General features: G+C 42.8%; 1 protein-coding gene across 2 annotated transcripts in view; it reads left to right on the top strand.

Annotated features, from left to right (window-relative positions):
* LOC139349075 (phospholipid-transporting ATPase ABCA1-like) overlaps positions 1-26,288 on the top strand; it is a 38,873-nt gene that overhangs the window by 9,755 nt on the left and 2,830 nt on the right. The window contains exons 6-48 of one of the 2 annotated variants that reach the window (XM_070989556.1): positions 2,274-2,395; positions 4,322-4,513; positions 6,470-6,559; positions 11,710-11,953; positions 12,059-12,198; positions 12,279-12,395; positions 13,526-13,720; positions 15,262-15,470; positions 15,555-15,731; positions 15,825-16,047; positions 16,309-16,530; positions 16,649-16,853; positions 16,957-17,070; positions 17,249-17,423; positions 17,517-17,648; positions 17,762-17,901; positions 18,008-18,145; positions 18,249-18,478; positions 18,821-18,893; positions 19,015-19,217; positions 19,322-19,373; positions 19,491-19,604; positions 19,900-20,048; positions 20,241-20,365; positions 20,644-20,742; positions 20,834-21,023; positions 21,218-21,312; positions 21,420-21,452; positions 21,561-21,666; positions 21,908-21,982; positions 22,604-22,773; positions 22,886-23,063; positions 23,202-23,317; positions 23,410-23,554; positions 23,696-23,819; positions 23,934-24,063; positions 24,307-24,490; positions 24,631-24,737; positions 24,974-25,115; positions 25,306-25,440; positions 25,545-25,648; positions 25,790-25,882; positions 25,996-26,239. In XM_070989556.1, the coding sequence (XP_070845657.1) occupies positions 2,274-2,395; positions 4,322-4,513; positions 6,470-6,559; positions 11,710-11,953; positions 12,059-12,198; positions 12,279-12,395; positions 13,526-13,720; positions 15,262-15,470; positions 15,555-15,731; positions 15,825-16,047; positions 16,309-16,530; positions 16,649-16,853; positions 16,957-17,070; positions 17,249-17,423; positions 17,517-17,648; positions 17,762-17,901; positions 18,008-18,145; positions 18,249-18,478; positions 18,821-18,893; positions 19,015-19,217; positions 19,322-19,373; positions 19,491-19,604; positions 19,900-20,048; positions 20,241-20,365; positions 20,644-20,742; positions 20,834-21,023; positions 21,218-21,312; positions 21,420-21,452; positions 21,561-21,666; positions 21,908-21,982; positions 22,604-22,773; positions 22,886-23,063; positions 23,202-23,317; positions 23,410-23,554; positions 23,696-23,819; positions 23,934-24,063; positions 24,307-24,490; positions 24,631-24,737; positions 24,974-25,115; positions 25,306-25,440; positions 25,545-25,648; positions 25,790-25,882; positions 25,996-26,239 (6,251 nt within the window). The remainder of the gene's footprint in view (positions 1-2,273; positions 2,396-4,321; positions 4,514-6,469; positions 6,560-11,709; positions 11,954-12,058; positions 12,199-12,278; positions 12,396-13,525; positions 13,721-15,261; positions 15,471-15,554; positions 15,732-15,824; positions 16,048-16,308; positions 16,531-16,648; positions 16,854-16,956; positions 17,071-17,248; positions 17,424-17,516; positions 17,649-17,761; positions 17,902-18,007; positions 18,146-18,248; positions 18,479-18,820; positions 18,894-19,014; positions 19,218-19,321; positions 19,374-19,490; positions 19,605-19,899; positions 20,049-20,240; positions 20,366-20,643; positions 20,743-20,833; positions 21,024-21,217; positions 21,313-21,419; positions 21,453-21,560; positions 21,667-21,907; positions 21,983-22,603; positions 22,774-22,885; positions 23,064-23,201; positions 23,318-23,409; positions 23,555-23,695; positions 23,820-23,933; positions 24,064-24,306; positions 24,491-24,630; positions 24,738-24,973; positions 25,116-25,305; positions 25,441-25,544; positions 25,649-25,789; positions 25,883-25,995; positions 26,240-26,288) is intronic. The other variant, XM_070989565.1, reaches the window with a different exon arrangement.

Raw genomic sequence — 26,288 nt, 5'->3', positions numbered from 1 at the left:
AGTGGATTTGCATAGTAGAGGAGAACATCTTACATTTTTAGCCTCTCACCACCTTCAGCTTTAAAAGACCCTATTTGAAGGGACTGATGTGTCTGAGTCTAGTCTTTTAAGATGGAGACTTCTGAATCGAACTGTGCTGCCTTTTTTCTAGAATGTACGTTTTACTTGAGTCTGCACACACACACACACACACACACACACACACACACACACACACACACACACACACACACACACATCCTTGCACCTCCGTTTTATTTCTTATTACATTAACCATAAAAAGCAGCCAAACAACTAGCAAGTAAAAATAGAAGGGTAGATTTGGCAATATGCCCGTTCATGGACTAGTTTGACCAGTGACAACACCGGTTGCTAAGTGTGTGATGTCAGTATCGTCTAATTTAAAAAAGGATAGGCACCAATAGGAGCATGTCCAGACTTGTGAGTGTTAATGATGGGCTCGCCCTGACATCTACCTGGCTCCAACATAGGGAAAGCACACATAAACAAACACAAACAAGGTTTGGTACTTCTAGCATCGTCTGACTCTGTTCCTGATAAGTCTGGGAATATTATGCACTTAAGCAGCGCAAATAAAGACAAGGACACACATAAGATAAGAGACTTACTAGAATTTCAATTTGAACGAGTGCCATCCAGTATGGTCTGTCTTCAAGGGCCTCTGGATGCAATGCACCATGGGATCTGTGACTTCCAACTGGGACACTAATTAGACCTTATTAGCATTCTCTGGTTGTTCCCCCCTGAGATTTGAGGTCGGCACAGGTGCACAATTACAGATTCACAAAAGTCCATGGAGAGCAGGAATGGATGTATATAACACACACTCACACCTAAGCTTCATGTAGCACACACTCTGCACACGGCCATGGCAGTCAGGGAGAGCAATGCCACACATGGGCTCCTCAACACACCGAAACACACTGTTCTCTTTCGCTTCCTCCCAAGGGGTGTTGAGTTCACTAGAAGCAAAATATTTCCTGTGTGTGTGTTTGGTAGGGGCTGAGGGGGAGTAGTGATGACAGCAAGTACAAAAAGATTTACTGGAGATGAAGGGAAGGGAAGATGAAATGGAGGGGGAGCAGGAAGAAATTTGAGAATTTTGAATTTGAATTTGAAATTCAGACATAGCATGATTAAGTTGTGAACAGATTGGAGGAGACCAGAGCAGTAATCATCCAGTCTATGTCAAATGTATTCATCATGACAATGCAGGGCAGGACAAGAAATCAGTTAAGTTTCATGCATCAAGCCATGCTAATGTAAAAGTGTGCAGTTACAGAGCAGATGGAGACAGCACTGTAAATAACCAAAATAACAGTCTGCTGTGCAGTGGTAGCCTGTGGGCTGCAGGAGCTATTCCTGTTCTCTCTGCATGGTTCCTCTTAACTAGTTTCAACCAAACCCTAGGACAAGTTCAGTTCAAATCATGAGTGGATGGATAGAAACTGGGCAAAAGGTGTCTCAAGACACAGAAAAACAGATGAAAGGTTGGGATGGAGAAATTTAGGGAGAGAGAGAGAGGAAGACTGGTTGGCAGTATCTGGGCCAAAGTGGAATGCCTTGTAGTAACCCCGGCTGAGAACAAAAAGCTGAGGACAAGAGGGGAGTGTAGTTTAGTGTGTGTGTGTGTGTGTGTGTGTGTGTGTGTGTGTGTGTGTGTGTGTGTGTGTGTGTGTGTGTGTGTGTGTGTGTGTGTGTGTGTGTGTGTGTGTGTGCGCGCGTGAGCAAGTGAGTCTGCATGCAACCACACAGCTGACTCAGGCCAATTTCAGAAATCACTTGACTTCTTTGGAATGCAGCAGCAAAAGTACAGAACGCTCTCAGAGTGCAGAGGAGACACTGTGTGTCTGTGTTTGTGAACTTATCAGTATTCAAATATAGCATTTGATTTGGAAACATTCATTTAATTCAGCAATGTACTTTTGTGTTCTCAGTTTGTGTCCACCAATTACTGATGTATTACATATTGCGGCTGTCACTGAACACAGAAATCACGGAGTTCTTGCACTGGGGTTTCCATGTTACAGTCGCTTTGTGAGGATATGTTTTATAGCTTGTTTTGTATGGTCCTTGATTGAGAAGGTTTTTTGCAGCCCACTTTTAAAGTGAAAAAGAAATTGAATTTTGCTGTATACCAAGCTGGGGCCACAGCTGTGTTTCTCAGTATTAATCAACCACCAAACTTTTTTTAAAGGGGATTTTGTGTCTCACACTTGGTTGACTCTGTGCTTCTATGTTTTTATTTCTAGGTTTCAAGTTGAAAGATTTTTTACGAGACAATGAGACCCTTTCCCACTTCCTGCACCACAACGCCTCGCTACCTCATCATGCGCTGAAGCAGATAGTGGAGGCTGATGTCAATCTGGAAAAGGTAGGATATTGTGATTTTTCATCACATGCTGCAGGCCTCGATTGGTATTAGCTGCTCATATTGCCTCAGTACCAAAGCAGACAACAGTGCAATTTTGTTTATAATCTTTTTGTTTCATCCTTTTCACATATGAGATAATCGCTCTCCCCTGGCCACAGTGCTCGTGCATAAATCCAGTGACCTTGGCTTGACAGTGTCTGATGGGCCACTGGACTCTGCTGTGGCACAGCTAAGCCCTTAATACCCGGCAGAAAAATCAGTGTGGGTGGGGGATAGGTGGGTGTGGAGTCTGCTGGGCACCAAAAGCACCCCTCCCGTCTGTCTCATCCTTATGTTTTTATCCCACAAAAAGACAATCATATTCTTATTCTTGATATCTCCTTTGCTTTTAATTTCAGTCCCCTCTTCAACCCACGTACACACACACACACACACACACACACACACACACACACACACACATGCACCTCTTCCTCTCCTTTTTTATTTGTACAACCCAATATTACACACATACATTGACTGATTCAGTTACCCAGGTCCCCCTCAACAACAGCTCCCAACCCAGCCCACCACATCATCCCTGGTTTGCAACTGGAGGGCTGTTGTCATGTGACTTCTTTCCCCCACCCCCCATGTCTCCTCACGTGCAGGGACAGAGGCTCAAAGACAAATTCACGTTACAGCACTCTGTTCTACCCATCCCTCTCTCCCAGACACCTATTGATCAGAGAAGATGGGCATCCATTAGTCCAGGAAGGTCATTAGTAACATTATTTAAGGAGACAACTGAAAATTAAGGGAAGCTTATTATTGCTGTGCCTCTTATTATATGGAGTCGTTTTGTCAGTTGTTTGATGACAGTTGTTTTACAGCAGTGAGACGCACAAGAACAAACGTGAGACGAACATGAAAATCTCTCAAGTGAAAAATATGTTTTGAGTTCCTTGTGGGACGATTAGTATGATTCGCAATCCTCCAAACTCACTGCTGTAAGCCCTGATGTTTTTCCAATGAAAAGATTACCAGTTGTTCGTGTGTGTGTGTGTGTGTGTGTGTGTGTGTAGTCTGATACACATGATGGCATAACAGAGGCTCGTCAAGGACATTTAGATGATAAGTCAGTGTGCTCCCCTGTCACTCTATCTCTCTCTCACACACACACAAACTCGCACTCATATATGAACATCTTGACTCTTTCGGAGAGGACAAAGCCTCTCTCCAGAGAAATGACATAGAAAAGGACATGCTGTTACAGCTGTCCATCCTCTGTCCAATACGTTTTGGAAAAATGAGAGGAGAGAAGCTTTCTTGTATGACAAAGTTGATTTAATCCCCCCAAAAAAGAGAAACATATAGCTTTTTTAAATGTCTAAGAGTAGAGCTTTATTTGGTTTGACATGTCTTGTCCTTGAGATAAGACATGTGAGCCAGATATCTTTCTGTGAGCATCATTGTTTACTTCTCGTGGTCAGGTTTCAGGAATGTAACGTTTTTAGACCGATACATGACAATCTTTAAAAGGTCAAGAACCATCGAGGGACCTCTGATGAAACAGGGTTACTCACCACATGTTAATGCAGTTGTACTTGTGAAGGCAAAGTGAGTAAGATTTTTTGGGAGGAGGGAAATATTGGCAGGACACTCTGCTCTATTGTCGTTAGTTGTGTATTTCAAAGTAAAACATTTATTTTTTGGGTTTTTTTTTTTTTGTTAAACTGAAGGCATACAATGAACCCAACTTGAAGGAGACCAGTCCCTTGTGCCACTATGTTATCACATTAACATTTGACCCAAACTAAATGAGAGGAACTGGATATTTCTCTTTTCTAGCATGCGGCACACATGTTTTACATGTTGCTGCATGGTCACATGTTTGAATGTTTCTTCACCTTTTCTGATTCACTGTTTTCTTTATTCTCTGTGCAGGTGCTGACTAAAGGATTCGGCTTCCACCTCAGAGACCTCTGTAACACAACACCCCTGGAGGAGTTTGTTCACATTGCTGACCACAACGTGTCCCGTCTGACTCAAGAAATTATCTGCAAGTCCTCTGGTGATTGGCTAAACAAGGCCCAAAGCCACTTCCTGTCTAACTTGGACTTCCTCAAACCGATTCGGGTGAGTTTATCCGTTGAGTCAATCACATCAAGCAGTTTTAGTTTTATAATAGATTTGAATTTTAACATCACAATCACCCATTAAAAGATACATATTCTTAACAGCTTGGATTTTACTCTCCTAGTTTTGGCCCTGCATCATATTGGTTGTGGTAACTTTTTGCTAACCAACCTCAAACTGCAGAAGTGCTGATATAACGCACCACACTGCAGTATCTTGTCCATGGGACCAGGAAGACACTCCCTTCCCATTTTGACTGGAAAATACATTATGTCATCACTGACCTTTGTTGCCTCACAGCTAGATAATTTGATGTCCTCCCACATCAGCAAGATTAGATAGTATTAAAATCGATATTCCCCAAAATGCAATATTCTTCAGTCAACTGGAGTCATTAATTGTTTGGGAGTAACAGACAGAAGCAGAAATATTTGCTAGCAATTTTTTGTTTATTTGCTTTTCCATTGAACAACTTGGGTGTATACAGAACATGAACTGGGACATCATAAACAAGTGCACACTCACACACATATATTCAGGAAACGCACATCCACATGCTGGACAGCTGCCTCTGCACTTCAGAGGCTTGTTGTAATTGCCTTGTGAAGTCACTTTGCTGCGAGTGGTACATGGGAGCCTTTGACTGAGACACTAATGTTATGTGACAAGAGGAGTCATTGTTTCTATAGGTCTGGCATAAAATCACCAATCAAAGCTTTATCCATCAAAGTAAATCCCTGATCCCTCATCTTTTCTGCTTACTATAAAACTTTGCACTTTCCCCTGTTTTCTTTGCTCATTTTCCCTCCTCCTCTCATCCTCTCACCTCCCTTCCCTGCCCAGCGCCACCTCCGCCTGTGTCTTCCCGCACAGCCTGCCCCCTTCCCATAAAACCCGTGACCTAAATGTGAGTCACGATGGTGAAGGATGGCAAGAGGTGAAACATTATGTGTGGTTGTACTGGTCTCTAGACAAAGAAAAAGACAAAAGAAGCGAGACAGAGTGCATCTTTAAAAGATAATAACTGTTTAAGAAATACGTCAAGTCGGCAGTGCTCAATAGCCAGAGCCATGCTGTGTTTGCTGTACTGCTGATTATGTTATTCTGTATACAAAGTCCAAACTTTGGTAAACTTTGATGCAAGAATGGAGCTTCCTTTCCAAAAGACATAACATTGTGTAAAAAGCGAGGGCTCTTGCACAACTCAACTTTCCTCTATTAGTTACTCTGTGTTTGGTTGTATGTGTGGGCGTAAGAGAGCGAGGGATAGAAATTATTAAGGTAAAGAGAAATGAGACAGAAGAGTGAGCAAACTGGAAAGCTGCAGTGTCTTTCCCTCTTCCCAGACTGCTGCTCTGCCTTCAGTGACACCTGTGCTTTATTGAGTGTCAGGCATTCCAGCAGCTGACAGCTTAGTGTGATAGATGGGAACACGCAGGTTCTCTCTCTCTCTCTCTCACACACACACACACACACACACACACACACACACACACACACACACACACACACACACACACACAGCAGTTTGAGTGATGAGAGCACAGGGGGTCATAACCTGTTGTTCTTTCTCGGCTCCCCTCTTGCCTCACCTTTGAACCCCCCGTTTTCCCTTCGTGTTTCTCTCCCGCCTCCCCTTTACCACGCCGTCTGTCTCCCCTTCTCACCTTCCTCTGCCTCTGTGATGAGCTTTTTCCCGTCATCTATATTGCATTGTGCCAGATGAGGGAAAACACACAGAGGAAAACTGTAATCACATCTGTTGAGAAGAATAATTCATCCTAAGTGAATAAAACAAAATGGAAGATATATATACATGTTAATGAGTTACAGTTGTACGTGATTTTAATCTAACTTTTCCCCGATGTATTAATTGTGCAATTGTGCACGAAACAAACAAACAAAAACAGTGTATTATTTCTGCAACATAGTAAACATGCCCTTTCTCACTAACAGAAGGACGTGAGCTCGGATCCCAAAGTCATTCAGGACGTCTCAGCTGCAACCAACTATCTTCTGGAGAACCTGGGATCACTGGCCGTGGAGGTAGATACACCATACACACACGCAAAGAACACAGCCCCCACACATTACAACAGGTACAAACAGACTTGCTGAAGTATTTGTTTCCAAAGTTCAGTCTACAGTTTTAATATTTGTGCATAAAATCAATTTTTACCAGGAATCAGTTTTCTGTGAATTCACTTAATTAATCACACAGGTCACATGCAGTAGTAGTAGTAGTAGTGCAAGGTTCGGGCTGTTGAGTACACTTGCTGATTTCAAATCACTCAAAGCACATTCCGATAAAAATGCTTCACTATAATAGAGACAAAGGTCCTCAAGGTCAGCTGGCTGCCTTGTTTCAATATTGGGTTTGTAAAAGCTTTTAAGCTTTGTTCTACCACAGCATGCTTTGAGGAGCCAAATTCCTCTTTTCTGCGTAAACCTGACAGATAACAAATTACGGTCTAAATGGTTAAAGGGGTGCAAAAATTGACATTGAGAACAAACAGTGAAATGCTCCAGTAGGTGGTGGCACATGATCCTTACTCAACAACCAGGTGCGCTGTCCTCACTGTCTTGCATACCTACTCAGTTTAGGGTCACATGCATGCACACGCTCGCACACACAGACACTCACACACCTGGCCCAAGATAATGTAGCCCAGTCTGATCAAGTGGAATCTAGTAAGAAAGGAGAGAAGCAGCAGTCAGTCCTGCAAAAACACATACCCCCTTTCTCTCAGGCTCCTGTTCTGCTGAGTTGGCAAAAAACATGAAGACCCATCTACATGTGTACAAGTGTGTGTGTGTGCGTGCATGTGTGTACATTAGCAGGTTTATAGCATTTCCTGTTTAAGGGGCTGTAAGAACATCAGTGAGTGTGTTTTTTCCTCTTTCTCATTGCAGTCATCACTAATCCTTTTTACCCTCTCCACCATGTGCTTTTTGGCTGGGCACTGTGTGAGAGGGCGATGTCCAACAAACATGAAAACATGAAGGGTGTCAAGAGCAGAAGACTATTAACCAGAAACATTCTTTCATAACTTCCTTTCACCATGTTTTTCTTTGTTGATCTTTTGTGCTCCTGTGGAGACCTTGAGCTTATTTTAGGCTGCAGGCACTTGAGGTATGCCATGCAAACACACAGTGGCATATTCACTGAAAGAGCATCTATTTAATCTCTTAGTATTTTGCCACTAAGAGGAATCATTCCTCTCCATGGTGTATGACATTGTTAGAAGCAGATTATATGGGTTTGCTCAGCTGGTTGGTAGATGAGGTCCGCTTTGAGGCTGGCAGAGTGTAGATATGCACTCATGTAACCTCTCCTCTCTAACCACAGCGATGATGTATTTTCAGAATGTCTTGTCAGTAGTCAAGAAAAAGCTCATTTTCACTTAGCCATGTGACAAGCCACATGAAAATTCTGCCAGTGGAGCAAAAATGTAAAAATCTGACTTACAAATCTGTATGTACTTTTGCAGACTTGTTTTACAAATTTCCCAGTCCAAATTGAAAAGGAGAATAAGTCCTAGTCCTACCTAAATGGCAGTCCGAGAAAGTCTGAAACAAGTTTAATAGTGGCAGATTTTCTTCCTTGCTCTCACAAAGATGCTCACAAAACTCACATAATCTTCATTGTCAGAATGAAGTAAGTTGTGACCAATATGATATTTGTCACTTGTTCCCCAGTGAAAGCTCATCAACAGTGTTCAGCAGCTGTCAGTGTTCTTGATTTGTCATCGTTAAATCTTAGCTGCAGTATTATTCATAACCCTTTTTCTCTGTTTGTAAGATTATTTTCTTTAGCTCAGGAGGCTGGCAGCACAATTTGAACTCTAATAATTTCCAATATATTTGGAATATATTAATTTAAACAACAATAATGTGGACTCCCCATGATTCCCAGGCTATCACAACTACGTAGACTAAATGTTGCATTATAATTGGTAGTAATAAAGGAAAGAAGGGTTATTCATTTCCTCCCCTTACAAGCCCACCAAACACCTTTTTTTGAATAATCTATTGTAATTTTAATCAACATACTTCTCTGAAAACATGAGTGACATTTCTTTCCTTTGCATTGTTTGCTCTAAGTAGTTTATGCAATTGCTTAGCAAAGCGTTAGAGGGTGTGTGAATAAACTCCAGTAACCTCTCTGTTTCAAAACCTGACCACCATCATCATGGAGAAATCTACAACCTGATATCTGGATGGATGATTGATTGGAACCAGATCAGAACCAAAACATTTTAACTTTCAATTTTCATTATTAGGAGTAATTTCATGTGAGACTTTACACAGATGCTAATCATCAATATTCTTATGTCTGTTTGCTCTGACACTACTTTGACATTACATTGTTAGAGAGAGTGAGTCTTACAATATTCATCTTACAACCTAGTTAAGGTGTATTTAAAATGTCCCATTTTGTGTTAACAGCTGCTCTAGTCTAAATAGCTGTGTGCTGGAGCGGAAATTTGAACTTTAGTAACCTCATACAGGCTGTGCTACGAGGTTACTCTGGGACGATCCTCTTCTGCTGCCTGTGTCTGTGTGTGCCTGAGTGTGTATTTCCCACCTAGTCACGCAAGTTAACGTGAGGATCATCCCTCTCGGGAAGTGACACATACGCTCAGTCACACAAAAGCATTTTCAGCAGATGAGATGAGATATGGTCCGCTTGTGTGTGTGAGTGTATGTGAGCATTTGACACCAGAACAGCCAAAAAAATGTGGCTGAGGTTTGCAGATACTATATAGGTATGAAGAGATGAAGACATATTTACACACACACACACACACACACACACACACACACACACACACACACACACACACACACACACACACACACGCACACACCGAGAACTTTTTAATGCATTAACACACATAGAGACTCACACAAGCAAACCACCAGCACAAAGACCCAGATATGCACCCAGTCCAACACAACACACACACATTACTGCATCTAGTTCTTTGAGTGAGCAGGAAAGCATGTGACTGTCTGATGTGGCAGCAGGCTCAGCTGCAAAGCCACCGCATACAGAATGTCTGTGTCTGTGATCTGAGACGCAACAGCTCTTTCAGTCTCACTTTCACTTTATTGGAAAACGCTGTTGAATACCTTGTTGATGGGCAGAATAAGAATTGCATGCTGTAGACATTTGAAATCACACCAAGTCGACAGAGAGAACAGTGTTATTTGTTCTGAAAGAGCCATGCATGTCAGGATCTTCTGTGTGTTCGTGCCTCATGCCGCCTGTTTATGTGTGCGTGCGTGCGTGTGTGCGTATGTCAGTGAGTGTTTACAACAATTGTCAGCGTAATAGCACTCTGCTTGTGGAGCCTGCGGAGGTTTGCCTATTGGGAGAACGACCGATAGTAACCTTTCTTTGTTCTCTGCTGCAAACTCATATGATCTTTCTTTCTTTCTTTCTTTCTTTCTTTCTTTCTTTCTTTCTTTCTTTCTTTCTTCCTTTCTTTCTTTCTTTCTTTCTTTCTTTGTCAGTCTCTGCCATCTGTCTCTGACCTCCTCAAATATTTACCTCAGGAAAAAGGTGCAATTTCCTCAGCCTCCATTGCTCACACACACAGACAGAGCTTAGCCTAAGCCCGAGGATATCCTCCTGTGGTTCTCACTTAGGAAACAAAAGCTCCCCTCGTATTCCGCCCCCACTTTGTGTTTTAATTGCACAAAAAAGCAAATTCCCTCCTGTCACTCCTTTCATATCACGAGTTGGTGACATAATCGCTTGTGCCACCAACCAGTTTGGAGAACTTAACTGGGAACTTGTGACAACTTGTCTCTTGACCGGCAGTAACCTCTGTGTGAACCAGAATGAACTCCCTGCTTCCTTCAGGCTGATGTAACACTTGTAACACTTGATAGTTAATGTTGCAGAATATGGAGGACAGTTTCTCTGGAGAGTAGCAGAATATGACAAAGAGCCCTATTGTTTATTTTTTGTTGTTCATTGTAAGTTTGAGGCAATGACCAGCAATTGTTCTGCAAAGTTAAATGTCACAATAGAATGAAACAAATATTACCTCTGTTTATCCTTTACTGGGAGCACATTAATATGGAATTCCTGAACAGCAAGAAAAAAGAAGAGAAATATCTATGTTTTTATGTTAACTGACACAATAAAGAACTTAGCGTTACTGAGGAAGACGACTATTGAAACCTTTGCAGTTTAACTATCTGAGCATGAGACATAAAAGTTCATAAAAAAACTAAATGCTTAGTCACAATTTGGCTATTTCTAACATTGCCAGCGATACTGAATTATAGCAGGACTATTAATAGCGCTTCGTGCTCTAATAACACGTCAACAGTACTGCACTGCCCCCCGGCTTTTAGCATTGAGAATTTTTTGACACTGTGGAGAGGTAAACCAGCAAATATTGACATACTTTGAGAAACTCCATGAACATACATGACTGTCGTTTTCATGTAAGAAACAATGCAACAACATCTAAGTATCACTCTAAAGTACACACACACACACACACACGCACGCACGCACGCACACACACACACACACACAGTCAGAGGGAGATAGGACAGGGAACAGCAGTTAAATTTATCATAGCCAGGCAGACGGTTAAGTGCTAAGTGTCTCCACCCTGCAGTGCAACTCTTGGCTTGTGTCATGTCCAGAATACCACTCATAGTGCAGATGATAACCTTATCATAATAACTACCTAATAACTAACTAATAATAACTTCAAACCTAGCAAGGAGCTGATTTTGTTTCGGACATGGATCTAAATAAGTCCCAAACTAAAATATTTTCTGCAGAGTTCTCGTCCTTCTTTTAAAGGCAGTATTAATTATCTGAAATGTGCTTCGTCAGGAGACTCTCGTGTCTGTATGTTTGTACCCAACTGATGATCATGACTGTTGGACATTTAGTGTAGCCAACAAACGCATCAAATGCACCAAGAACATTTCAAAACTTTGTTTTGATTTGTTTGCTCCCAGTCATTGGTCTGGTTCTTAATATCCCTTTTCCAATGATTTTGTGATTTAGCTTGTTTCAGTGAAAAGAGTACCAGCTTTCACTGTGTTTGCATATGGGTCTGTGTGTATCTGTATCCCCTAGCTTATCAAGATTTGGGCCTGGAATGTATTTACAGCCACCATCATCATGCCAAAATGTGTATGTGTGTTCCTCCCTCCAGCTTTCCAGTATGAAGAGTTGGAAGGATATGCGTAAGGAGATCCTGTATCTGACTGCAAATGCCACAGGCTCTCCCAACCAAATGTACCAGGCCGTGTCACGTATCGTGTGTGGACATCCGGAGGGAGGAGGCCTCAAAATCAAGTCTCTCAACTGGTATGAAGACAACAACTACAAGGCCCTGTTCGGAAACCATGGCAATGACAGCGACAGCGAACCACTGTCCACTTACGATAACTCTTCAAGTGAGTGTTCAGAGCTGCTGGAAACAACCCTTTCTTTCATTTCTGCCAAGCATTTACCCTGAGAGACAGACTTCAAGACTCAGAATGTCTCTGTTCATTTTCCAGCTCCCTATTGTAACAACATGATGCGGAGCCTGGAGTCCAGCCCTATTTCCAGGATGATCTGGAGAGCTCTGAAGCCTCTGCTCATGGGAAAGATCTTGTACACGCCAGATACTCCAGCAACACAGAGAATCATCCACGAGGTACAGCAGGCCCTTCTCATCTCCAAAACCCATCTCAGTCATGAATGAAGCCCCATTAAGTGAGACTGTGTGTGTTGCAGGTTAATAAGACCTTCCAGGAGCTTGGCGTGCTGAGGGACCTTGGAGGGATGTGGGAGGAGATGAGGCCCAAAATTTGGAACTTCATGGAAAACAGCGAGGAAATGGACTTGGTCAGGGTGAGTGTGGATGCACTGACAACACTCATGTACACACCTCAAAGCTGTGTTCTCTGCATCCTTCCTGTTTACACGAGGGGCTCAAAGACAGTAATCTGTGCATCTGGCTGGAGTATAATTAAGTGTGTGATGTGACCACCCAGGCGACTTCAGATGTGTCCGTGTTATGACTATATGCACAAAGTATCCGACTGACCAAGAATGTCACAATATTGGTCTGTGCTCTTGGACTTTACTTGCTTTCATTGTCAGCCCAATTCTGATTCTGATCGTTGGTTTGTCACAGGATGGCAAATGTACTTGTAACTGTGGAGAAAGAGGACAGAGGCAAAGAGAAGCCAATTATTCACTCTGGTTAAACAATCATTTAAAGCATTTGTTCTCTGATCAGAAGACACTCTTGGTTTTCTTGCCTATTGCTTGTTCTGTCTAGATAAATGCATATAAAGTTACAGTCATTCTACCAGAATGAGCCATTTACTGCATGTTATGAAGAAAAACATCTCTCATAGCTCATAACATGGCTCTGTCTTCTCAGCTCCTCTTTTCCTATGTAAATTACATAAGCGCCACTTCCACCTAGTGGTGAAAGGTGGTACTGTAAACCATTTAGGGCAAACCAACCATTTAGGGCAAACAAAAAAATTGGTTTTTACATAAAATTTAAAGCTCTGTTCATTTTAATTTGGAAAAAAAGGCAGTAGTCTGTTAGGACAGTATTTGATTAGATGGCTGTTTCTGCTATTTTTACCACTGTGTGTCATGAAATTGTTTTGATTATGAGGGAAGCCTTGAATAGGGATCTCAGAAAATCTAATGACATTACGCTAGGTCACAAGCCACACAAGGAAATACACAAGCATACACACAGGACACAGCAAGAATAAAGGTCACAAAACCAAACGAGCCTGAAGACAGTGATTATTCACAGTTCATTTTTTCCACCGATGCTTGACATACATATTACAGGGAAGGGGAAAAGGTTGATAAAGATTTCAAAGTCTTATGACTGTAAGCAACTTGGAAATGTTGTGTTCCTTTATCCATATTTTAGTTTGTCTTCATTCTAACAGGTCATGATACATCGACATTCTATAACAATATAACAATATAAACCTCTCTTTTTGCAGACCCTGCTCCGGAATAACGCCAGTGCTGCGTTCTTTACAGACCAGCTCAGTGAGACTGAGTGGCGTGTGTCTGATGTGTCGAACTTCCTGTCTAAGATCTCAGAAGACCAAAGACCTGCAGGTTCTGCCTATACCTGGAGAGAAGTCTTCAATGAAACCGATCAGGCCATACAAACCATCTCACGTTTCATGGAGGTTAGTGTGTTTGTGCAGGATGCATCACCAGACACCAACACACAAAACTGATGTCTATTTTTCCAGGAAAGGTATTCAGTACATAAAATGACAAATCAATCTTTGTGGAAAAGACTCTTGAGCGGTGTTATGATATTTTCATGTGACTCGTTTTGTCTGCATATGCAGATGTGTGAAATTATATTACTGTAAAGCCATTCTTGTTTTCAGGGATTGCAGCAAGAAACTTGTCTTTGTATGGGTCTGAAGTTGTGTAAAATAGCTGTGAACCAGTTTCTATTAAGGTCAAGATTCAAAGAAAGGCTAGTGGGGAAATAGGTTAAATGCTACTTGCCCAGATAGGTCATCACATTACAAAATCTTCCCACATCTTTTATTGTTTGCTAATGCATTTTGAACTACATTTGGCTCCCGGCATGGCTATTAAAAGTCTTAAAATCAAATGTTCTCATTCCTTCCCTCATCAAATTGAATTATTGCCATGCTGAGCGTGTCACTGCTTCCTGTCTCTGCTTAGTGGGTCAGTATGCCAGAGCCAAGCCTCAGCGAAAAACAACCCCCCGCAAACCCCTGCCAAATGTTAATCAATGTTCATGCCCTGGGGAATGGAAAATCTTGATTGAGATGCTCTTAAAGTAAACATCAGGGTTCAGTGGTAAATGTGAATTAATAGCCTTGTGGTATACCTCTGATATACAATTATCCTGATATAATGATCAGATTAGCTGAATAACTAATGATGTTTTCCATTCCATAGACTAATAACTATAATGGATGAATTTGATGTGGCTTTGGATCCACCTCATGAACTTAGACTACCCATAGTCTGCTCATCCGTCTTGCCACTGTGGACAATGCAATAAAATGTACAAGCACCACACTATATCATTAAAAAGAAAATATTTAAAGCCCTAACTTGAGGTCAAATGAACATCATCAAAGTTATTTGACTAACACTGCAAACAACCCACTGACCCACTGACTGTGTCTCACCCATTAAGGAGATCACATTATGTGTGTAAACTGACATTCCTCCCACCATAAACTATGTCATGGCCTTGTACGACCATTTAAGTGTGTCATTGCTGTAGCAATATGCATGCTCACACGGGGTTTTCATTGTCCTTTTTTGAACTCATTGGCTTCTTGCACAGTGTGGGGGGATGAGGTATAAGTCAGCTTATGTGAGGTATGTATGTGAGAGGCTAATCTTCAGGAGGTCTCAACAAATGAGCTCAGCAAGTACGGTGTTGTTCCTCACTGTCAACCCAAAGCACCCATGTTTGTGTAATGGGATATAAAGTTCATTGTTGTTGTCAGCATATTTGTGAGGAAAGCATGTGATCGTGTGAGCAGGATTTTTTATGATTTGTGTTGAAGAGTTGACTAGTTTATCATTAAGAGCGTTGTACGTGAACAGTTGGATGACACAGATCTTGATACATAATTTAGACCCCAGAATAACTCCTGCAAATATAACTTCATTCCTAATAAGCCTTTCTAGTGAAATATGCCGTAAACCCGCTCTCTTTTCCTCTCAGTGTGTGAACCTGGACAAGCTGGAGCCGGTAGCTAATGAGGAAAGGCTGGTCAACAAGTCCATGGGTCTCCTGGACAACCAGAAGTTTTGGGCTGGAATCGTGTTTCCTGACATCTCCCCTAACAACAGCTCAGACTTGCCTCCCAATGTCAACTATAAGATCCGCATGGACATTGATAATGTGGAGAGGACAAACAAGATTAAAGATGGGTAAGAGGCTGTGTCCAGTTAATATGCATTAACAGATCCTTTACAGATTCGTATGTTCTTACTGATTTTCATTTTGCTTTACAGCTATTGGGACCCCGGTCCCAGGGCAGACCCCTTCGAGGACCTTCGGTACATCTGGGGAGGATTTTCTTACCTGCAGGACGTCATCGAGCATGGAATCATCAGAGCCATCACTGGCACCAAGGAGAGGACAGGCATCTACATTCAGCAGATGCCCTACCCCTGCTATGTTGATGACATGTAAGTGACCCCTTGGAATAGTCAGAGGCTAATTGCACCTTTTCACTGTTAATTTAAAAGATATGTAACCAATTTTTCTATTTTTTTCCACAGTTTCCTACGGGTAATGAGTCGGTCAATGCCTCTATTCATGACCTTGGCATGGATGTACTCAGTAGCCATCATCATCAAGGGCGTGGTATACGAGAAGGAGGCCCGGCTCAAGGAGACCATGAGGATCATGGGACTGAACAACGGCATCCTGTGGCTCAGCTGGTTCATCAGCAGTTTAATCCCGCTCCTGATCAGTGCCGGCCTGTTGGTGATGTTACTGAAGGTTGGTGTTGCCGCAGACACACACAGATACACACGTCATCATGCCAAAATGTTGAAAACAGGTGAGGACTAATACTCACACTGATCATTGCTGATGTTTATACCCAGCATTTTAATTTAATGGTCACTCTGTTTTTCCATGATCACAGTGCTTCATTGTCTAGAAATGTCATCAAATGTCATGAAAAACAAGTGATATCATACTGCTGTAACCAGGAAACTATTTATTTTTCCTTCTCTTTTTTCTCTCCTCCCTTGTCAGATGGGCAACCTACTGCCTTACAGTGACCCAGGAGTGGTGTTTCTTTTCCTGGGATCCTTCGGCGTAGTGACCATCATGCAGTGTTTCCTCATCAGCACCCTGTTCTCTCGTGCCAACTTGGCAGCTGCCTGCGGTGGCATCATATACTTCACGCTCTACCTGCCCTACGTGCTGTGCGTCGCCTGGCAAGACTACGTAGGATTTGGAGCAAAAGTTGTAGTGGTGCGTGGAAGCAATTTGATAATACTCATATGAATACATACAGGAATGCGGAGTATTTTGTATTGACTGTTATTTTCTTTCTCTCTGTTAATCTCTGGCTTCTCTGTTCTTCTCCCAGAGTCTGCTGTCTCCTGTGGCTTTCGGTTTTGGCTGTGAGTACTTTGCCCTGTTTGAAGAGCAAGGGGTTGGTATCCAGTGGTCAAACCTGTTGGCTAGCCCTCTGGAGGAAGACAGCTACAACCTGACCACCTCCATCTGCCTCATGCTGTTCGACGCTGTGCTTTATGGAATAATGACCTGGTACATTGAAGCCGTATTCCCTGGTGAGTCATAGATACAGTCTACAATTGTGTTATTTTCCCCTTAAATTGCAAAATTGATGATGTTTGATAAGGGATTGAAAACATACAATTCACTCTATTCCAGGTCAGTACGGGATCCCCAGGCCTTGGTATTTCCCTTTCACTCGGACGTACTGGTGTGGAGAGAAAGAGAACAAGAACATCTCCACCCCTCTGTCAAAGAAGGGCAATGCTCAAGGTACAATCATAATCATTATTATGATTATTCATTTGTCTTTCTGTTTAGGAAAGAATTTTCAGATATGAAATCAATGCAGATAGTGGAGATAGACGATTCCTCGCTTTGTTCGTCTTTTCAAACCGTAGTTTATGTCACTGCTAAAATGCTGTCGTCCTTGGCTTTATTTTATCCACAGCTGTGTGCATTGAGGAGGAGCCGGGCCACATCGAGCCAGGTGTCTACATCGAGAATCTGGTGAAGGTCTACAGCCATGGAAACAAGCTGGCCGTAGATGGACTGTCCCTGAGGTTCTATAATGGACAGATAACCTCCTTCCTTGGCCACAATGGAGCTGGCAAGACCACTACTATGTAAGTTAATACACACATTATTTGCAGTCCAATGTACTCAGTTGAAATGGTGATTGAGGGTGACTGTTGTGTCCCTGTCCGCTTTTCTAATAGGTCAATCCTGACGGGGTTGTTTCCACCCACTTCTGGCACAGCCTACATCCTTGGCAAGGACATCCGCACTGAACTGAGCACCATCCGCCAGAACCTCGGTGTCTGTCCCCAGCACAATGTCCTTTTCAGCATGTATGTATACAGTCAAGATCTCAGCATCTCAAGATCTCGATATCGAGAACTGACATTTTTGCATACTTGTAGCCTCTTTTGTTTTGGTGATTGTGTGATCTGTTCTAATCCAGGCTGACAGTGGAGGAACACATCTGGTTCTATGCCCGTTTGAAGGGCCTGCCGGAGGAGAAGGTGAAGGCTGAGATGGAACAAATTGTGAACGATGTCGGGCTGCCTCACAAACGACAGTCTCGCACCAGTACACTGTCCGGTCAGTGTGGTTATTTAGCATTTTATGTAGCTTAATGTGGTTTCACAAATAATATTGGGCATATGTTTTACAGTCGTTCTGACTTTTTCTTCTGTTGTCTTTGTAGGAGGCATGCAGAGGAAGCTGTCAGTGGCCCTTGCTTTTGTTGGGGGCTCAAAGGTTGTGATCCTGGATGAACCCACTGCTGGGGTTGACCCCTATGCTCGCAGGGGCATCTGGGACCTGCTGCTTAAATACAGACAAGGTAAATACCGTGGTATTCATTCATTTTAATATTTGATATTTTTAATGCGTAAGCCAATGAGTGGGCGTTGTGTGTAAGCTGAATGTGTTTGTTCCTCCATCAGGCCGCACCATCATCCTGTCCACTCATCACATGGATGAGGCTGACATCCTGGGTGACCGCATTGCCATCATCTCCCATGGCAAGTTGTGCTGTGTAGGCTCCTCGCTCTTCCTGAAGACGCACCTGGGTACAGGCTACTACCTGACCTTGGTCAAGAGAGACTACGACTTGACCCTTCAGTCCTGCAGGAATTCTGCCAGCACCGTTTCCTACAGCAAGAAGGCAGAGAAGGTGAGACAGATGTGAATGTGTGTTTTAAAGGATAAACAAGAAGGAGAGTCACTTCTAGTGTTGTTAAAGAGATTGAAATATGTTCTTTTTTTGTCGTTTTTTTTAGCTTAGAGGAAGAGAAGGTCATTATCATTGTTTCTCAAATGCTTCCCAAAAGCAGGCATGTGGAGGCAAACAAATATTTATACAGAGACATATAATCCAGTTAAACTGAGCAACACTTTCCGTAAACAGGATAGAAAATTACTTCTCAGCTAACAAGAGTTGATTATCAGGAAGGAAGGAGATGTTGTATTTAGTCTTGCTTTATTTAACTGTTTACCCTCTTTGTCTTTGCTTCAGGAGGATAGTGTATCAGAGAGCAGTTCAGATGCTGGTCTGGGCAGCGAACCAGAGAGTGAAACCACCACGATTGGTAAGACTGACAGTTAATTGGCTGCTTTAAGTTAATTCCTGTGAAGCTAACTTTGTAGGATGTCGATGTTGTATTCCTTCTCGCCAACCTCTCACTCTTTTGGCCAACTTCTTCCCTACAGATGTGTCCCTCATCTCTAACGTGATATTCAAACATGTCCCTGAGGCTCGCTTGGTTGAGGACCTGGGCCACGAACTCACCTATGTCCTGCCCTACCAGTCAGCTAAAGACGGAGCCTTTGTAGAGCTCTTCCATGAGCTGGATGACCGGCTCACTGACCTGGCAATATCCAGCTATGGAATATCTGATACCACCCTGGAAGAGGTGAGGAGCAGTAAAAAGCTTTTACACCTCTTGTCTGTTTTTTCCCATATTCCATTTATTGTTTCCATGCCCATGTTTTAATCGTATGTCTTCCATCTCTGCAGATTTTCCTGAAAGTGGCTGAGGACAGTGGAGTGGATTCTGTTGAGCTTTCAGGTGAAATTTCCACCCTTATTTTAGACATACATTAGCAGACTCAGTTATATTTAAACAAAACAGAAGACATGAAACTCGGATAGTTTCAATGAACATGAAATCCTCCTGTGGCTGCAGATGGAGTGGTGCCCACCAGGACTCGTCGCCATCATGCGTTTGGAGACCATCAGAGCTGCCTGAAGCCTTTCACGGAGGATGACTTTGATTTCAATGACTCTGAAGGTGACCCAGGTAGAACTGCACTACCCAGCATGCAGTGCAATGATAGTCTTGCTTTCTATCATTGCTTTTATGCTTTGTTTTTATCTAAAGCTGTATTTCACCAAAAATATACAAAGTAAATTAGAAAGCATATGTCTCAGAACTTTAATGGAGAAAAAGTGCAGTCGAAAATGTAGAAATCAGTTGCTTTGTGCCAGTAAAGTTGCAATTACAGGCAGTCAGTACTTGCTGTATGCTATTACAGAATCAGGACGCAGGTTTCGTTTGCAAGTTTGCTCATGTGTGTCGCCATGTCTGCGTCCAGAATCCCGTGAGACCGACTGGCTCAGTGGAACAGATGGCAAAGGTTCGTACCAGGTCAAAGGATGGAGTCTGAAGAGACAGCAGTTTGTTGCACTACTCTGGAAACGGTTCCTCTACGCTCGGCGCTCCAGGAAAGGCTTCTTTGCTCAGGTATACAGATGCTATTTTCATATACATGTACTGTAAATAAACAGGATGGCAGTGTAGGTCTTACTGCGGTGCACCAACCGTGCAGTGTTGTATAACAATCTCATACCTTTCACAGGGAAGCAATATTAGTGTGAAGTGTGTCAGTTTTCTTGTACATCAGTGGTAATAAATTGTCATACTGTTATTTTGCAGATTGTCCTCCCGGCAGTGTTTGTGTGTATCGCCCTCGTGTTCAGTCTGATTGTTCCTCCTTTTGGAAAGTACCCAAGTCTGGCTCTGCATCCTGGCATGTATGGAGAACAGTTTACCTTCATCAGGTGAGATATTGCATTTTCCTTCTTTTTTCTTTTTTTTTTTCCAATTTATCTTCTTAAAAAAAGACAACATTGCGCATTACATAACTTCACAGAAACTAATTATCAGTCAAAGCACTTTTCAATCTTCAATTCGTCAAATCATAATTTTTTTCTGAGGAAAAAAACAAACACACAGCACATTTTCTGAATCAATGTTATTTCCATCTACACAGTGCACAGTGTTTATACGTACTAATATATGCATTATTAAAGGCAAATGGTTCTCTGTGTCTTTGTAGTAATGACTTACCTGAGGACCCTCACATCAGCAAACTACTGGGAGCTCTGACAGAAAACCCAGGGTTTGGAACACGCTGCATGGACGGAGAACCCTTACCGTGAGTTTTCACATACACTTTGGAAAATAAGAATATGTAGATTACATATAAAATGGAGTTGAATATAAAATTGTCTATCTCTGTGCTTCAGGGACACTCCCTGTACAGCAGTTGAGGATGAGTGGTCAATCCCGCAAGTCTCCCAGAGTGTGAAGGACATGTTCGACAAAGGCAACTGGTCCATGGAGAACCCCTCTCCCCTGTGTGAGTGCAGCTGTGGAGGACGCAAGAGGATGCTTCCAGAGTGTCCCGCTGGGGCTGGCGGACTTCCACCACCACAGGTTAGTGACGCCAAACAATTGAAAAGTCAAAACTTAAGTCTAAATACAAAGCTACAAAAGGAAAGCTCAAATAACCTTACAGCAAGGACTCTCTTGTCTTCCTTTCTTCTCATTTTATCATGCGAATACAAGTAAACCGGTAATGCTACAAAAAATAAATGTTAAAGAAGTGTTTTATCTGTTTGTGTATCCAGATGAAGATCAGTGACAAAGACACTCTTCAGAATCTGACCGGCAGAAACATCTCAGACTACCTGGTTAAAACCTACGCTCAGATCATCGGCAAAAGGTAACACTCATCTTACACATTTGTGTCACGCTGACATTTGTGCTTGGTTACTGTAATAATAAAGATACATTAAGCACTCAAATTTTATTTATTTTCTTCTCTTACAGCCTGAAGAACAAGATTTGGGTTAACGAGTTCAGGTACATTATCAGACATGTCCCATCTTGAGCTTATTTGTCAATAATATTGACCCTAGTGCCTCTCTGCTGTGTCCTCCGCTGATGGTAAAACTGTTGTTCTCCATTCAGATATGGTGGGTTCTCGCTGGGTGCCAGGAGCTCTCAGCTTCTGTCCCACACAGATGAAATCGATGATGCAATCACTCAGCTGAGGAGGCGCTTCCACCTGGATAGAGTAAGAGATTTCACTACATTAGTATTTTACATACTGCACCAAACTAATGCACAAGAAAAGCTTGTTAATGTGGTAGATTGTACGATCGTGGTTGCAGTTATTCAGGGTGAGATGTTTTTATAATTACGGCTGTATCAGGTCTCGAGCTGTATAACTTTATCACAGTGTCAGTTTACCCATGTGCTAAAGAAAACCTTCCCCCTCTCCCACCTTCTCTCTTTCTGCCTCACCCACCCTCCAGGGAACTGCAGCAGATCGTTTCTTTCACAGTCTCTCCAGTTTTATCCAAGGATTGGACACCAAGAATAACGTCAAGGTTAGCACACGCACACACTGGTTATACAACAGCACGTGGCTCCGTAGGTTACCGTCCAGCTTTCCTCACCAAATTCGTCACGCCCATGTGTTTCATCAATATGTTCCACTCACTTTATTTATATTATGAAGTTTGATTGCATAATAATTGCATTTCTTGTTCTTTTTGTTTTTTTTCTTTCTCATTCATGAATTGCACATACATACATACTGTGTGTTTGCAGAAATTTGTATCACCTTGTCTCTGTTGAGGACAACATTGATGACAAACCTTAGTTTTTGACATTTTATTGTCTCACCTTAGGCATGTAGGCAATGCTTTTTGTCCAGAGCAACTAACTGAATAAGCTTCAATTCCACCACAAAACCAAAATACAGTTTAAATTGAATGAAATAAAAACCTGGAAAGAAATGAGAAAAGAAGGAAAGGAAAGAAACAAAAACAACGGCTACAGTGGGAGAGAGCACAGAGGATAGACTGTATATTTTTTTATGGCATGCTATAATCTTTACTCTCTTGGAGACATTCAGCTGATCATGGAGATACTAATTTACTCCCAGCCTGCTTGGCAGGTCCTCTGAGCTTACAGAAACTAAAATGCCTGCCTCTCTCTCTCTTCAGATCTGGTTCAACAACAAGGGCTGGCACAGCATCGGTTCTTTCCTCAATGTCATGAACAATGGCATCCTGCGGGCAAGTCTGCAAGCCGACAAAGACCCCACAAAGTTTGGCATCACAGCCTACAATCACCCGCTCAACCTCACCAAGGAGCAGCTGTCCCAGGTCGCACTGTGAGTATTACTGTTAATGCAGGAGTACATTTGAAAATTCTAACATTTCTGTGACCTTTTCTCAGAAACATCTCTTCTCACTGCTTCCTTCAATCTGTTCTCCCGCTCTCAGGATGACAACATCAGTGGATGTGCTGGTTTCCATCTGCGTCATCTTTGCCATGTCCTTCGTCCCTGCCAGCTTTGTGGTTTTCCTCATCCAGGAGAGAGTGAACAAGGCCAAACACATGCAGTTCATCAGCGGAGTGCAGCCTTTCCTCTATTGGCTGGCCAACTTCGTCTGGGATATGGTAAGACATTGCAGTCATATAAAAAATTATGAGAAGAAAGTCCAAATTTATCAGGACATAATGCGTTATCTAATCTTGCTATCTTAAAACTTTCTGAAGCCTTTGTTTGACCTTCCTCCTCCTCTTCCTCTCTTGCAGTGTAACTACATCGTCCCAGCTACACTGGTCATCATCATCTTTGTATGTTTCCAACAAGACGCCTACGTCTCCTCCACCAATCTGCCTGTGCTGGCCCTGCTGCTGCTGCTCTACGGGTACATGTTGACACGTTCAATTTGTTTGGCTCTTCATTGCTTTTATTCTCTCTGTTTCTCTAACCCCTTCTCATCTGAATTTACCTTCCCAGATGGTCCATCACCCCTCTGATGTACCCAGCCTCGTTCTTCTTCAAGATCCCCAGCACGGCCTATGTGGTTCTGACCAGCGTGAACATACTGATAGGAATCAATGGCAGCGTCTCCACATTTGTACTGGAGCTGTTTGGAAGCAATGTAAATAATGTCTCCAAGTCACTTTCATGAAGATGACTGTTCATTGAAAAATGTATAGAAAGAGACAATACAAACTAAGAAATGACTGAGACTGGATGCTGTATCTCTTACAATTGAATATTGACTTTATTCCCATTGAAGGAAATCGGTGGAATCAACGACATCCTGAAGAACGTGTTCCTCATCTTCCCTCACTTTTGTCTGGGCAGAGGACTGATTGACATGGTGAAGAATCAGGCAATGGCCGATGCTTTGGAGAGATTTGGTAAATACAGGCCACTTTTTTCAACCAGCTACCGCAAATCTATCCTAAAACGTTTTGACAAAATGTTTTGATGTATTTAAAATGTCTGTTCTCTGCTGTGTTGTGTCCCTGTAGGTGAAAACCGGTTCCGCTCCCCTCTGGCCTGGGACATGGTGGGAAAGAACCTCTTTGCGATGGCCATCGAGGGTGTGATCTTCTTCTGCATTACCGTCCTCATTCAGTACCGCTTCTGCATCAAGGCCAGGTGGGTGAAACCTTCAATGCATGCATGATCTGTCAGAATAAGGCTTAAATCTAAACGAGACCAAAAAAAATCATCCCTCCAGAGTTTATCTTATAATGCAATATCCATTACTAAGAAGTCATATTAGAAAAAAATACACTTAGTGGATTTGGATTTGAATTCCCTCTGGGTTCAACTAAAGCCTTTCCGATAAGCCTGTCCGGAATGTGACCCCTCCTCCCTCTGCCGCCTGTGTCCTTGCAGGTCATCCACCAGTCATCTGAAGCCTATTGGAGAAGAAGACGAAGATGTGGCCAGGGAGCGACAGAGGATCCTTAGCGGAGCAGGACAGTCGGACATCCTGGAGCTCAGGCAGCTCACCAAGATTTACAAACGGAAACAGAAGCCGGCCGTGGACCGGCTGTGTGTCGGCATCCCCCCTGGAGAGGTACAATACAGTGAACATACTCCAGGCTTTTTAGTACAGATAAACAGTTTGTGTAATGTTAAAATTATGTTTGTAAGAGAGAAGATTGAACTGATAACATAAGGTTTCCCAGTGTTGATGTTCTCTCTGTTCTCCTCCAGTGCTTTGGTTTGCTGGGAGTGAATGGGGCTGGGAAAACCAGCACCTTTAAAATGCTGACAGGAGACTCTGTGGTCACCAGTGGAGAGGCCTACCTGGCTGGCAAGAGGTAAGATACCTCAAAATATAAAACGCATCCAATGGTTTGCTTTAAGATTCATATATTCTTGTATATGCAGCCTGTCTGACTGGCAAGACGTAGTCACTGTGAGATTTTCTTATAATCAATGTAATTAAGGTACTTTGAATAAATATTGACTTGCCCGCCCCACTCCAGTATTTAGGACAAGACAATGTTTTGTTTAAAAATGTTTTGCCTTAATTATATTTTTATACCCTCTCCAGTGTAACCACAGAGATAGATGAGGTGCATCAGAACATGGGCTACTGTCCTCAGTTTGATGCCATCAACGACCTGCTGACTGGCAGAGAGCACCTCGAGTTTTACGCCATCCTGAGGGGAGTGCCTGAGAAGGAAGTCTGTGAGGTCAGCAATAAACATACATGGGTTTGCTGTATTTATAATGGCTTATTGTATAGGTCTTTTATATAACAATTAGACAGACAGTTCCTCTTTCAGTCTCTTTTTTTATTTTTGTGGTCAACTGAGGTATTACATGGGATTTCTTCCAAAAGAAGATGGTTGGCACTCATGAAAACATTTTCCCATCCACTAGGTGGCAGAGTGGGGCATCCGAAAGCTGGGCTTGGTCAAATATGTGGACAAGTCAGCGGGGAGCTACAGTGGGGGAAACATGAGGAAACTGTCTACAGCCATCGCCCTCATAGGAGGCCCACCTGTAGTCTTTCTGGTCAGTGGAAACACTTTCACACATATACAAATACTTCTGAGCGTCATCCAAATGCTCCTGATGGTTGTAGCAGCAGCTGAGTGTCTGTTATTTCCTGCTCACAGGATGAACCGACGACAGGCATGGACCCTAAGGCACGCCGTGCTCTGTGGAACGCAATCCTGAGCATCATCAAAGAGGGGCGTTCTGTAGTCCTGACCTCCCACAGGTGAGACTGGGCATCTGAATTACATCTGTTCAGTTAACTGAGCTGTATAATCATACATCAAGACACCATTAACTGCTATTCATTTGTGTATTACCTTCACATGCCCAAGCTCATTCTGCTGTGTTGTGTGTTTTTTTGCAGCATGGAGGAGTGTGAAGCACTTTGCACCAGAATGGCCATCATGGTCAACGGCAGGTTCCGCTGTTTGGGCAGCGTGCAACATCTCAAAAACAGGTGGGAGTACACGGCAGAATAGCATCTCTCAACAAGTCTCTCTTTGACACACACACGCAAAAACATTTAAACATTTCAGGTGAGTGAAACGTGCTCTGTCATGCTCTTGTCAGATTTGGTGATGGATACACCATCATCCTGCGGGTGGCTGGCCCAGACCCAGACCTCCGGCCGGTGATGGAGTTCATCGAGCAGGAGCTTCCTGGCAGCACGCTGAAGGAGAAACACCGCAACATGCTGCAGTACCAGCTGCCCACCTCCCTCACCTCCCTCGCTCGCATCTTCTCCCTGCTCTCTAAGAACAAGGATGCGCTCAGCATAGAAGATTACTCCGTCTCCCAGACAACTCTAGACCAAGTAAGCAAGTGCACCCAAGGCTCTAAGTTTAACTCGATTGTGAGTTTAG

Source organism: Chaetodon trifascialis, chromosome 2, assembly GCF_039877785.1.
Source record: "Chaetodon trifascialis isolate fChaTrf1 chromosome 2, fChaTrf1.hap1, whole genome shotgun sequence".
Lineage (NCBI taxonomy): Eukaryota > Metazoa > Chordata > Actinopteri > Chaetodontiformes > Chaetodontidae > Chaetodon > Chaetodon trifascialis.
The sequence above is the reverse complement of the archived record's forward strand: the minus strand, read 5'-3'. Positions and strand labels throughout refer to the sequence as shown.